The sequence below is a fragment of the Pinus tabuliformis genome, chromosome Q, assembly GCF_031772625.1.
Source record: "Pinus tabuliformis cultivar Carrire ecotype Pingquan chromosome Q, CPIR1, whole genome shotgun sequence".
Classification (NCBI taxonomy): Eukaryota; Viridiplantae; Streptophyta; class Pinopsida; order Pinales; family Pinaceae; genus Pinus; species Pinus tabuliformis.
This window is the reverse complement of record NC_142296.1, coordinates 29,788,616-29,803,522: the sequence shown is the minus strand read 5'-3', so window position 1 is coordinate 29,803,522 and position 14,907 is coordinate 29,788,616. Positions and strand designations below refer to the sequence as shown.

General features: G+C 38.9%; 1 protein-coding gene across 2 annotated transcripts in view; it reads right to left on the bottom strand.

Moving 5' to 3' along the window:
* Positions 1-7,947: 7,947 nt before the first annotated feature.
* The window catches only part of LOC149218114 (O-fucosyltransferase 9-like), a 280,725-nt gene continuing 273,765 nt past the window's right edge, over positions 7,948-14,907 (bottom strand). For both annotated transcript variants that reach the window (XM_089383814.1, XM_089383815.1), the window contains exon 10: positions 7,948-8,591. In XM_089383814.1, coding sequence (XP_089239940.1) covers positions 8,441-8,591 — 151 coding nt within the window. In that variant the 3' untranslated portion in view covers positions 7,948-8,440. The remainder of the gene's footprint in view (positions 8,592-14,907) is intronic.

Genomic DNA, 14,907 nt, shown 5'->3' with positions numbered 1-14,907 from the left:
CCAGTGCATACCTCTTGTGGAGTCTTATCCTCCAACGCTGATGAAAGTGACCTGTTGACCAGGTAACATGCAGTATCCACCGCCTCTGCCTAGAATTCTTGTCCTAACTTGGCACCACTGAGTATGCTTCTTGCCATTTCCATCAACGTCTTGTTCATTCTTTCTGCAACTCCATTTTGCTGACGTGTATATGGAGTAGTCTTCTGCTGTAATATACCACACTTCTTACAAAATTCTTCAAATTCCTTGCTGCAAAACTCTCCACCATTATCTGTCCTCAGCACCTTTATCTTATTCTTTGTCTGATTTTCCATGAGAGCCTTAAATTCTTTAAACCTGTCAAAGGCTTCAGATTTCTTCTTAAGGAAATATATCCATGTATTCTTTGAGAAGTCATCTATAAATGATACATAGTACACAGACTTACCCAGTGATGGAACTTTCACAGGTCCAAACACATCACTGTGCACAAGTTCTAATATCTGTTTTACCCCCTTACTACCAAAGGGGAAACTCACCTGTTCTGCTTCTCGTATACACAATTTTCACAGAAATCAAAATCTAGAGAGCTATTACTCATACCTTCTACCATACCTTTACCATGAAGTATTCAAAGGCCCTTCTCTTCAATATGTCCAAGCCTTTGATGCCACAGCATGGTCTTCTCTCCAAAGACCACTATATTTTCAACTCCACTTTCAGGAACCACAGAACTGTTGCGCCCATCAACAATAGTGCTACCTTACAGTTTGTACACAGTTCCAATTTGAACTCCCCACATCAATACCAATGCTCCCCGAACCATCTTGCAGGTATCTTTCTCGAACACTGTCTTTACAACTACATCATCTAGCTTGTTTACAAAAATCAAATTTCTAGCCAATGTAGGAATATGTAGAACACCCGGAAGTGTTCTAACCCTTCCACCTTGCAACTTAAACTTTACTTTTCCGCGACCAACAATTCTAGCCTTCCTATCATCCCCTAAGAAGACATCACCACCATCATATTTCTCATACTTGCAAAACCACTCTCTATGGGGAGTGAAGTGAAAGGATGCACCTAAGTCAATCAACCATGCCTCATGATCTACATGTGTACTTGAAGAAGCCAAGTACACATCCCCACCATCATCTGAGGTGGTTTTCGGCTCTGCAGAAGAAGCATCATCATTTGTCAGGAGCTTTAGATTTACACTCCCTTTTGTAGTGCTCTTCCTTTCCACATTTCTAGCACACCACCTTTACAGATTTTCCTGGAGATTTAGATCTCCCTCTAGATTTATATCTCCCACTCGATGACTTATTTTTGTTTCTGTTCTGGGACCGTCCTCGTACAGATAAGGCATCACCATTCTAGCGCTCCATATTTTTCCGTCTCATCTCCTCTGTCAGCAAGGCTGAGACTACTTCATCAAACTGCAAGGCAGCTGCATTGCTACCTATTGCAATAACCAGACTATCCCACGAATCTGGTAGAGAACACAACAAACTGATGCATTTATCTTCATCTGAAATTTTAATATCAATAGATGCTAACTGACTTACCATAGTATTAAGTGCGTTCAAATGCTCTGTCACCGAGTTTCCATCTTTCATCCTCAGGTTATACAACTTTTTCCACAAGAACAGTTTATTCACCAGAGACTTAGATTGGTACAAAGTACCTAACTTGTCCCATAAAGCCTTCGCCATAGCTTCCCCTGATACATTCAGCAATATTGAATTTGAAACACACAATCGTATTGTGTTTTTTGCCTTCCGATCCAACTTCTTCCATTCTTCATCGGACACTCCCGTTGGTTTAGTACCCGGATTTACCGTGATCCACTGATCTTTATCCACCAACAGATCCCCCATCTTGAGTTTCCACAACTCAAAACTCTTACCATTAAATTTCTCGATCTCTATCTTTCCACTACTCGCCATCTTCTTTTACCACCAGAATCGATCTCGCAGATTTCCCACTGAATAGGGTCTACCACAGGGCCGAGCGAAACCCCTCAGTGACAAAGGCGTCCCCTTGAAGCCAAAACAGCTCTGATACCAAATGTAGGTTTTAACCCCGTACAGAAATTACCCGCATACGAATTCTAAAAACATAGAAAATAAACAATGCGAGAGCATAACACATAAAACACATATACACAGAGATTTTCCCTTGGATCCCAAAACGGGGACTACCAGCTTGATTTTTTATTATGTTCCTTTCAATGTTATACTACATATTTATACATGTCGAAGCATCCAATACCAAGGACCGAAAACCATTGCGTCTAATACCATGGACCGAAAAACCATCACGTCCAAAAACGTGTGAAAAACCATGCACAAAACCATAGGTGGGTCCACCCATAAAGTGGGGTTACGAGTACGCCTCAAACCCCCTATGACCGCCTCCGACTACACAATCGGCGCAACGAAGAGGGGCTCCGCCGCCCCTCTAACCCCTCGGTTAACTACGTGGGCTAGTCGTGGAAAGAATATAACACAACCCCACAATGTGATTGTGCGCATCCTGTGTTATCACCTTGGTTTTTTTTTTAAGAAAATCTTCCTTTATCTCGTCCTCAAGCTTCTTGACTTCCATGTCTACCAAAGCACTTTTCTTCCTTAATCGCACCCTTCCTTTCTCAAGTTCTTGGAGCCTAAAATTTCCCTGTTGGATTTCTTCTTTCAAGGTTTCGTGAACCATCATATCTACTGGTGCTATCATGCGCGGTTTAAGCTTTTCATGTACTATAGGGCTTACAATGTTCTCTTTATACTCCAGCCTTGGCAGTGCCTGCGTGGTCAGGTTTTTGCACGTAGTCCTATAAGCCCATAGAACTGCTGGTACGCGCAGATCCCAATCAGTCTACTTCGCATTGTGGATATCCTTTTGCGCACTTGGTCTTTCCACACTCCATTGGCTCTCAGCCTACCTCCGTCGAATGAGAGAGGTCTTTTTATACCATCGCGTCGACAAACTTAACAATGTCCCACCCGTGGGAGGGTTGGTTATTGGCTTCATTGTAAAGTGTTGACCACATAGGATTCATGGGTTCCAAACCCTACGTGACCTGTGGCGCGTGTTTTTTTAAATTTGAAAAACAACAAAACTCGTCGTCATTTTAATACCAATTTTCACAATCGTCGACAATATATGGAAGAGAGACGTTAATTAAACAATTGCCCAACACAAATTAGCTGCCAAGTTTAGGTTTCCTGCTATTTGTTTTGTCAACTGCCAACATGCCAAGATATCCATTAACTATATATGACTGGGGATTGACCACTTTGTTAACAATCTGCCACTGGCAATTGGTCACAACAAACTGTTTTAAATATTGAACACAATTGTGCCAATCTGAGATCACCGAGTGTTATTTGAACCTATTTGATTCTAGTGGTCTATGCCACCAATGGTTTTTTTGGTTTGGATGGAGCCTGTTACAAACCACAACCATCGATGATAACTGTGAGCACCTAGTCAATAAGTTGGTTGTTACGACTCCAACTGCCAATCCGCCAGTTAAAACTATATATATGGTTGTCGTTGTGTTGGGTTTGGCGTATACCCCCACGAGACGGTCCACCCAAACATAGCATAACCACCACATTTAAACTTGTGTTAATGGAATCATCGATTAGAATAATCATTGTGTTGTTGCATAGTCATCGGTGTTAGTTTATTGACCTTCATTGTCTGACTTAAGTTATAATTGCCATATTTATGTTTGGACTCATTGTTTGCATTGAATTGGAACCGTCATGGTATGGTATGCGATTGGTTGGAGACGACGGTTCCATCGTCGGCGTGTTCGACTCCCGCCGACTGTCGATATATAAGAAATATAGTTGTTAAAACCATATGCCAAGTTGGGGTTTGAACAAGCCTTTTTGGCCACTCCATGGGTGCCACATCGCGCCTCTTGATTGGGCCACGTGGCCCCATCCTATTGGGGCACATGCTGCAAAGTTGGCAGAGTTCTGCCATATTTTGCAGTTTTGCCAAATGTAGAGGCATTGCTAACTTTATCTAGTAGTCCCCCAGATTTAGTTAGGTTGCCGCCAAATTTGTTCGAGCTGCCAAATTTATCTTGTGACAAAAACTTCGCTTTTTTCCCAAGTTTGACTTGGAATTTTCACTGGCAATAACTTGCACATATGAAGTTAGATTGAGGTGTCGTCTGCATCGTTGGAATTAGGATGACGAGCTCTTCGATCTGTCTTGGTTTCAATGAGATCCGAAAAGTTTCATTTTTGAGCTTCTCCAAAACCACCTAGATCATGCAAATGCACCAACCAGAGCCAAAAAATATAAAAAAAAAATTAGCAAAAGCAAAGGTTCCTAAGGATAATAACCAATCACCCGAATGTAGTTGATTAACTATCACAAATCTTCCTTTAATTAATCCATGCAAAGTCATTCTTTCAAATTTGCATAGATTTGTTTGATTAATTCTTAAATAGTCACGAGGATCCACGAAAAACAACACGCCAAAGATCAGTAACAAAGGAAATCATGCAAATTTCATATCAGTGTACAAGTACAAAGTTCAATCAGCTCACCCAGAGTCTATACACACTTGAGGGGAGTACATGAGCCCCAAAAGGACTTCTCACATCCCTCCTCAAGCATGGGAAGCCCATACAATCCATAAGCCATTAATGGACTTGGATGGGAATAACCACTTATTTTGCCTTTAAAAACAACCATGGGAACCGATCCAACAAGAGATCTATGTAAAGTTATGCTAGCAAAATTGCCTTCCAATTTCTAGCATTTCTTTGCATACCTCAGCCCACCATTAGAGAGTTTTCAAGAACTTCTTTGGGAGAGATTGTACTTGCAAAGAGGAAAGAAGACCCTCATTTAGAAGAGCCACAAGGGTGCGCTACTCGCAAGTCTTGTTTAGTGCCTCTAAGACAACTACATTGTCACCTTTCCATGTTAATGATGAGTTATTTGCTTCCCAATTTCTTCTTTCATGTGTTTCTTGTTTAGCATTGTAACTTGATCGTTTCATGCTTGAAGATTGTTACATTGTTTTTTCTTGCATTCTAATAGATGATAAATGTTTGTACATAGAATAACAACCTATATGAAATTGGATTTTGGAACACACATTTTCCAAAAACCATCAAGCAATAGGTACTTCCACACAGGGCTAAATGTCTAGATATTTAGAAGTCACCTAATACACTCTTAACCTTAGCAATTACCTTAGTGATTAAAGTATTTTCATTTTATGAGACAAAAGCGAGTAAATATAAAGAAATGCAAGGGTTTTTACATTAGTGAATTAATTGAATCCCAACTAACTATCTAAGGTGAGATCTAATGTCAACCATGAACCACTTTGAAGATTAAGGTTGTGGATTCAATCATAACTCAAGCTTATAATATAAAAATTAAACCAAGAGAGAAGACACACAAGACCTCTTGAGCACAAACCACGACGAGCGTAGAATTTCAATGGCTAGATGAAGAAAGACTTTCATTCAAGCGTGTTGGGTTCAAGGTGTAGCAATGAAGATCCAAATCAACCAAGACACAACAAAGAACAAATCTAGGGCTTGATCAACTGGATCAGATCCAAATTCATTATTGTGTATGTAATTTCCTTAGAGAGCCATTTTCCCAGTAAGGCAGCTTGAGTAGATTATGAGTTATTAATAAAGAAATGTTTATTTTACATAATATTTATGTGCTTATGTGATTATGAGTTATTAATAAAGAAATGTTTATTTTACATAATATTTATGTGCTTATGTGATTCAGATTAGTATTTAATTTGCTTATACTAAATATTTTTGTTTATGCTAAGACCCTTATGTTATTCAGTACATCTGAGATTATATGCTAGGAAATAAGTTATCCAGGTTATTGAGATAATATGCTAGGAAATAAGTTATCCAGGTTGAGATAATATGCTAGGAAATAAGTTATCCAGGTTACTAGGTTCATAATTTAACACACCACTCATCTTCTTCCTCTCTAATACACATCTAAAGTTCATAGTGCATAGAAAAATTAAAAGCTATTTGAATTGATTTTGCATTTTGTTATAATATCTTTTGAACTTTGTAAACAATATCAGTAATAATCCAAGTTAGATGTTTGCTATTTTTTAACTTATAAAAGAATGGCATATAATAATGTTTTATAATGTTTATGTCTGCAAAGACCACCATATGCCCCTATTTATTATATAAATTCAATTTAAAGAACAGTACTAACTATAATGAATTTAATTGAATGTTCTGACCCATCCTCGTATATCTGAAATTTCTAAGAATCAATCTTTAAAAAACCATATAACTTTTCTTAGAATTAGAATTAGAATTTGAAGTGAAGTTATTCTTCAACCATAATTTCCCACGTTTTAGTGCCTACTGATTTCTAATTTGCTTCCAATTCCATCACATCTAACCATTAATTCTAATTTTGTTGCCGCTGCATCTAATGAAATTTCAATATTTGAAACAATCGAAGATTTCCATGACATTCTAAATTCATTTGTCTTCAGGTTTCCATAATATTCTGAGATTTGCATAATAGTTTAAATACACCAGTCTTCACTAACCTGAATGATAGATTTAATCCTGGGATGACATAACAATACGTTATTCTCCCTTTCAATACCCACCTCCAATAAGTTCAATAGAGGACCGAAGCGGTGCCAACTGAACAAAGCTGCCCAGAGTTCAATTAAGTTCATTTCTGATTGCCACTGACTATGAATGCATGAGTTACCCAGAGTTCAATCAGTATTCATTCCTTTTTGCAACTACGAGTGCACAACCTGATTTAATATATTCATTCATCAAATTTACCCAGGTTTTCTCTGTGCACATATTTCATATCAAGTTTATAACATTTGGCATCGTTATGCCAAATTAAAGCAATTAGCTAAGTAGTCCAAAATAAAGTTTAAACATCTAGTGACGTATGACATAATCATGGGGAAAGTTCACATAAACCGGGTGCTTAAGCCCATTATTTTCTTGCCTTAACAGCCATCAGTCTTGTACACCTGAGTTCCTGTACCTCGAGTTTGAATCTCAATACTTTTATTACTAGTTTCGACGTGCATAAGCAGAATGGTCATTAAAGTAGGTATCCAGGAAGGACTTAGGCAAAGGAATGACGACCGTGATAATTCTTTTGGAATCCTTTAGTTTCGACTTGCATGAATGTATTTGACATCAAAGATAGTCATCAAGGCTGGCCTTAGGCAAAGGATTTAGGCCTGTAATAATCCTTTTGCAATCCTTACTTCTGAAGAGATTGCTATCAATTATGAAATTGCGAATATAAGGGGGAATCATGGAATTAGGAGATGGCATTAGGTTTAAAACGCATGAAATGGGTTAAATTAATTTTGTTTTATTCAGAATGTAATTATAGCCGGAAAATGATAAAAGAATATTTTTTCTCACGTGAACAAATAAAATATCCATTATTGCATTTTGTCTTTATATTAAATGAATTTAAACAAATAAGTCTTGCACCATGCCACCTTTGTCAACACTGCAATGGTTTTTCAAATATACTATTTTTCTCTAGGAGCAATGACATTTAAGAGAATCCTTTTTCTTCCAGTAAATCTCCCGGCGTGCACCTATACAAATATTGGACTTGTAAACAGTCAACATATCACTCACACTAAAATGTAATACCAAGAAAAGGAAAGGTCAACCAGCAAAACATGGAAAATACAAAAGCATAAGAACACTGTTTTGAGACCGAGTTTTACAACCACATCTAATAGGATAGCTTCAATTTATTGTCTGGATGACGAACATGGTAACTTACATCATTTGTTCCCACAAATGCAACCTATCACTTAGCTGCTTTGCAGGAAGTTGCCAATGGCACATTGGCACTTTCCTGTGTTAATGGGTTGAAAATACAACCCAAGGATTAGTGGAAAATTTTGCTTCCTCCATAAGAAATAAATACACCACGCCCATTTACTTCTGCCATATTATGTACACAACAATACTATGAGACAGCATGTCTTATTTGGCTACTATATCAATCGGCATAGTTGCCTGTCAATTTAAGGCTCCTTCCCATACCAGACGGATAAAGGAAACTGCAAATCTCTTGGACCCTTTTAGCCTTCAATGTGGAAACCAATATACGATGCTCTTTTGATAAAATCATATATCACCACGGACTGTACTTTCTAGTGCATTATACAATATAGAGCCACATTGCTCCACAAACTGATGATGTGTAAGCTTTAACCATGTCCAACCCTCCCTCAACATCATTCTATTAAATAAAAGAATCGATGAAATCCTACCAAATAATAATATATAAACACAAAGAATTTATTTAAGCTACCACAAATAAGTTACATAAGGTACACATGCACCTTGCTAAAAATTGAATACACAAGAAACAGCAGTGCCTCTTTTAAGTGCCCATTCTGTTTCCAGGGTCCTCACACCAATCTTTGACGTTTGGAGTCCTCACGGCACATACAATCTGGTGTAGGAAAGCTATATATTGAAGCATTGACCTTTCGGATTTCAACTCCCTTAACATCACTGTGATGTAGCATGGCTTGCATGGCTTGCTTGAAATTTTTCCATCTGCAATACAAAAACCAGGCACTGAGAAATAACTTTGAGAAACAGGAAACACAAAAATAAAACTCAACCTTCTTTTTCTCTCAAACCAGTGAAAAAGAATATTGAATTTGTAATTTACAATTTATAAACCAACAGAGCTGATGTTAAAATTGGCAACTAGGACTAAATTCCACGTTGGACAGCTCATTTAAAGAAGATAATTATGGCATCAGATTCCTATCTTCGAGAGGACCAATATTGACCTAAATATCGTCATATTTGGATAAGGAAAAGTGGGTTTTTGAATTTATGTTTTCTCACATGTAAATTATCAAGGTCGACCTCTCCTATATGTCAGCTCACCTAATCCAATAGTCACGTCTCTTGACCCCCACCGATTGGTATATATAGAGGTGCTTTCTCCCTCATTTGATACATCCAAGTGCTCATCCTCTCCTCTGAAATAGGATGGCATCTGAGGCAGGACGCAGGTGGCAAGGGTCGAGTTTATGATGAGACCCATCTCTGTTTAGGGTTCGGTTTTCTTGGGAGAAAGAGCCGCAGGTCTGTGGCATCATGCATGGAGGATAGGAGGTCTGTCTGGGCAGCGTATCTCTTGATTTTGGGTACAGATTTCCTGTTGAATAGAGCCGCAGTCAGAGGAATGCTTGTTGGATGGTTTTCTGTGCTATTTGGTGAGGTGTATCTTTGTTACAGGCCGCAGGAAGAGAGCCGCTACAACAGCTAGTTGTTAAGCTGTTTGGAGGGTATGAAGACATGGATAAGTCCTCTCTAGGCCGCATATGCCCAGGCTTGAGCGCAGGCAGGTCAGAATTCTTTCATGAGTTTGGGACTGATTTATCTTGCCACTGATTTAGGGTTCGTTGAGGAGGAGCCTCAAAGCTCTAAATCAGTGATTGGATGTCTTCTAATGGTAAATCACAGTAATGGAGAAAGAGGGCTGAAGCAGGCAGCCCTAACCAGTGACCCGGATTGCAGAGGAAAGACATCAGCTCTTGAAGCTAACTGTGTTTGTGCCCTAACCAGTATTCAGAATTGCAGTATAGAAATCTCCAGCCCTTGGTGCCAGAATTGCAGTTTCATTGAGTCATCTTCATGTTTAAGAGCTTTGATGTCAGATCTTCTATTTGGCAAGTCAGTATTGACTTTAAATCATTGTACTCTATCTCTCTCTCTCTGCTGAACATTTGATGATTAATAATAAGAAGATTTGATCAAGGGTTTTCCCCATCTTGGGGTTTTTCCCTGGCTTGAGCCATATTCTTGTGTTCTTCTGTCTTGGCTTGTCTTCGGCATTTATCTCTTATGTTCTTTCATTAGTTATTGTATGATTGCTAATGGATTAATGGGCAAATGGATGAATGAAGTAACTAACCTAAGCAAAGAACATGTTAACTTAAAATTAACATGGTATCAGAGCTCAGGTGAGAACAAGCCCAAGTATAAGAGATTGCAATCACCATGAAGCATTTGAGGAATTTCATTGATTTGAATTAAACCTTCAGTCCTCTGGGCTAAATCTGAGTTCAAGAATGACAAATCTGTGACATTCTCTTAACATCATGGGCACCAATCCAAGAGCTACTCAAACATCACCGGTAAAGGTTGGAAGTCATCAAGGTATGTCCCTGTATTCACAAGGTATGTTTTGAGTAATGTCAAGATATTTTCAGAGGATTATTTAACAATCCTAGCTTATCATCATAAGTGTATAAGAGGATATACTTAAAGATCGAAATCTTCTATGATCCTTGGAGATAGGGCCAAACCTCTGTAGATCCTTGATTGAAGTATTACAACCCTCATTTTAGAGGACTGTATCATTCCTAAAGAATAATTTCTCTCTGAGATTCTCAGATCCCTGGAACGTTTCAGATGATGGGTATGGTTTCACATCCATCTCATCCCTTTTTGGTTCATTGCATATCTCTGAGCATTTGAAGCCGAGTTGTTAAAGGGTATATTGAAGTCAACCCAGTTTGAGCATGAGCACTGGATCTTTGATGAGAGTCTGTTGACAATTCTAATATAAGGATCAAGCCTTGATTATCCTCTGGAGTCTGCGGCATACATTCTGGGAAATCTTTCAGATCAAGGAGCAATATTGGATATTATCTAATACTTTTGCAGCAGACTCTTGGGGATATATGTATATATATGCTATTGACACATCCATCAGTCATAATCCAACAATTGAGCAAGTCTGTGAAGGCACTATGGGAGATGTATTGATCGCTTGATATTTCAAGGCAATACGTCTTTTCCTCTTAATACCAACTCTAAGGTTTTGAGTGACCTTGCTCTGAGCTTGATTTGAGAATCTTGATCTCTAATGATGATGTAATTCTAGCAACGTTTGATTGGCATGCTTCTAGAAGGTATCTTGGCTCATTGAACCTTGGAAATTAATGGTTAACTTCCTCACAAGAATTCTGGGGTATAGTAAGGCAACCCATATTCTGTGCTAAGAGGTTTAGTGCACTAATTTGAAGACAAAACTGTAAGGAATTCTATAACATATCATATTTGATGCCTTGACAACCTTCTCCTTGTGAAAATTCTATTACTGCAGCAACTGATTTATTTTACCTACTTATTCTTCAATAAGTTATTTACGAAATCTCTTCAGTAAATATTAAATAAATTCTACTACAGACGTCACATCATTAAACAGAAATAAATACATGCACAAGAATCAAACACATCAACACAGTGATTTTTGGACAATTGTCCCCGAAAAAACCCAATGCGGGAAAACCGGTACAGCAGAGGGGATTTTATTAATCAGCTTTTCTTGAGTACAACTAGGGTGCCAACTGGCTCACCCAACAGAGATAAATTCTCCGACACCTCTCCTAGGCTCAGTGTCAGTCCAGCGAGCCTCTGCACAGCTCCCAGACCCTCTGCATCAGCACTCTGCCTCACTGCATCAGCACTTGGCCTCTCTGCATCACCCACGCAGGCCCTCCAGTCACTATGCAATCCCGTTGCCTCGTGTCTTCCTAAGTGGCTCTATGTCTACCTCTTCGATCTCTGCGCTGATCCTCTGGCACTGTCCCTGCCTCTGTTATGTACTCACTACCTCTTGCTGCAAACCAGTCTTCTAGTTCGAATTTCTCAACAAGCCCGGCTCCCGAAATCGAACTGACTGGTCTCCCTTAGTGTATCTCCAACTAACTCTTAAGCCTCCTCTTATACTTTTTCTATTGAGTCTTCAACGGCCAAGATTATATCTCGAATCAACGGATAAGATTAGGTTTGGTTTGATCCATGTCATTTAGAAACTTTTAACCCAGTTTTATATTAATACCCATTAATATTTTTATTTTCCTAAGTTTAGACTTAGGAACCCATTAAAAATATTAATTATTTTAATATCTCCTTCACCGGCAGAATTTTCCCAAACCATTTTTGGGTCTTGGAGATCTCATGTGCTTTAGCCTCTCCACCAATTGTCATTTCTAGAGCATATCCAATGCTACCCCAAATCAACAATCCTATCTCTGACCTTGATAACAAATTATAGTATCATTTTCTTCAAAGTTAAATGCTTTATCATATTGTGAAATGTGGCTCTTGGTTGTCAAATCTACTTGACTCCCTCTCTCTCTTGAAATACTGAAATCATTCAAAGCAAAGATTATAATGAAACATCTCCATGAACAAAGTCAAAGGGCAGAGGTATCAGCTTGATAGAAAGTCAGTTTGAAATCATATAAGTGACAACTGCATTAGGACTGTTTTCTGAAGACATGTCTAAGATTCGGGTTGAAAATTGACTGCTTGTAGAAGTTGTCATGGCATCATTGATAAGAAAAGGTTCCCCTATTGTTGATATTCAAAAGTTGTATCACTGATCCACATCATCAGCTGAATGTTGCAGTGAACCTGTCAGAGGCTGAAACATTCAGATCAAGGACAGACCTTGCTTCACGGGATAGGGCAATGTTGAGATTCATTACTACTGGACATGTATTACTATTATTTCCGGAATAATGCTAAGAAGCCTTGTTAACAAAACAATGCTTGTATGGACCATGATGATTACCTACCATATTGGTATATTGGGTAATGCTGGGGTCGTCCTGAAGTATGAAGATCTGTAGCTATCAAGGATAGTATCCTGTGCAGTAAAGATATGGCATCAGTGGCACTGTCCTATGAATGGCATCCAAGTATATGCAGCATAGCATCATTTATGCTCTATTGTCAGCCCAACATTTTTGATATCGCTACAGGTCTCGTAGCAGTGGTGATATGTTGTAGGCCCTGTATGTTGATGTCTGTGTTACAGTATTGTTCACAATCAAGTTGTGAACAAGACAGATGCAAACATTGGAGAGACTATCCTTTGGAACATCATCTACTATGGAGAAGCTACCGAGATATTCCAGTAAATGAAATGCAACATTTGAAGCTTTCATTCTTGAAGATCAACTAGGACAACAATGGCCTTCATTGAAATTATCTCAAAGAAAGCTGTCTTCTCCTGATTAAAGAAGAACCTTGTCGATTCTTCAGAAAGTTCCTCTTTGATCTAAGCCCATTAAACAAAGCAAGATTCTACTGAGAGCTATAAAATCTCTGTATTAATAGCAGGTTGAAGACAGACCTATGAATACAATTTGAGTATGAGGGAGTTATGATACAGCTATTGATAGCATTTGTCCAACATATGATAACCCTTTCATTTATCAAAGTAAGAGGGAGCTTTTTCTTAAGGGGTCAAGATGAAAGGCCCTAAGATTAAAAAGTTTGATAAGATGGAGATGCTGCTAATTCGGACATGGTCATCCTATGAGGTCTCTATATGAATACTTTTGAGTGGATCCATGGATATCCCCCATAAAGAATTGCTGCTTACTAAGATATCTCTATGACTCTATTGCCTGAAATAAATTGTTGGTCAGACAGTATGGTAAATGAAAAGTGCACATCTAAGTGCTATATCTCTTGAAATTCACATTACTTTATGAATAAATCAAAGTCTGAAATCTGGATCATTATGAAGGCTGAAATCAGCAAGTATGGCTTACTATGAGGCCACTCTATTGAAGAAGCTCTTCAGTGAGCCATTTATGCACACCTTCGTTGTATATTGTAAAAGTAGATTCCGAGGATCCAGTATTTCTCATACCACCCTATATGGTACAACAAAGGACATTCCTACTCTATGGCATGTTTGGGTGGACAGATCTTATGATGAGTAGGCTGTTTGATGAACACAATGCACCCTGGAAAGACAAGTTTAGACTGTTGTCTCCCTAAGAAAGAGGGAGTAAGATCAGTCAAATACTTTCTTCATCAAGAAATGCAAGAAGCAGAGGACTGCTAAGTGCTACCAAGATCTCTGCTATAAATGAATATGTTTGTTATACATACATCTATATGTTGTTGAATGGTGCTATGAGGCTCCTATTGATCTAGTCTTGACTTTCAGAAAGCAGGTTGGCACTATTTCCTATATGAAGGGATCCTTGGTTAGAGATTGAACATTGAGCTTTGGGAGCTCCTGAGGGCTTTGGGTACTTATTGAGCTATGACCGACCATAGGGTGAGTGGTTCACCTTCCCCTATTGGTGCGCTATGTACAGGGTGAGTGGTTCACCTTCCCTTGTGAAACCTCATGGTGATTAATATGTGTGTAGGGTGAGTGGTTCACCTTCCCCTACGATTGCAGACACATGTATGTAGGGTGAGTGGTTCACCTTCCCCTACTGTTGATGACATATGCATAGGATGAGTGGTTCACCTTCTCCTATGGCATATGAGTAGAATGAGTGGTTCACCTTCTCTTGTGGATACCCCAGTAAGAGATGCATATAGGCATCTGTTGACATGTTGATGGGACATGGTTCATCTTTTCTCCACATGTAGGATGCTCATTCCCTATGATTGGTGGTTGACATGTCGGTGAGACGTGGTTCATCCTTTCCCCACATGTAGGATCCTTCCTACGTATGATTGGTTGGCATGCATGTAGGACGTGGTTCATCATTTCCCTACTCTCGGTGGTTTGCATGCGTGTAGGATGTGATTCATCCTTTCCCTACGTGTGGTTGTGATATGTAGGATGTGGTTCATCCTTTCCCTAAGTGTTATTGTGATATGTATTTGTAGGATGTGGTTTCTCCATTCCCTAAGTGTGGCTATGAACAAGATGTGATATATTATTTCCCTGTTGGTATTCTTGCATCATCCTACCCATGTTGTCTGGGACACATGGGAAGTACCTCCCATCTAGCCGATGAGTTGGGAAAAGTAGTTAAGGAGTATAACACTATTGATGGACGCATTGTGTACTGTCACACTCCCT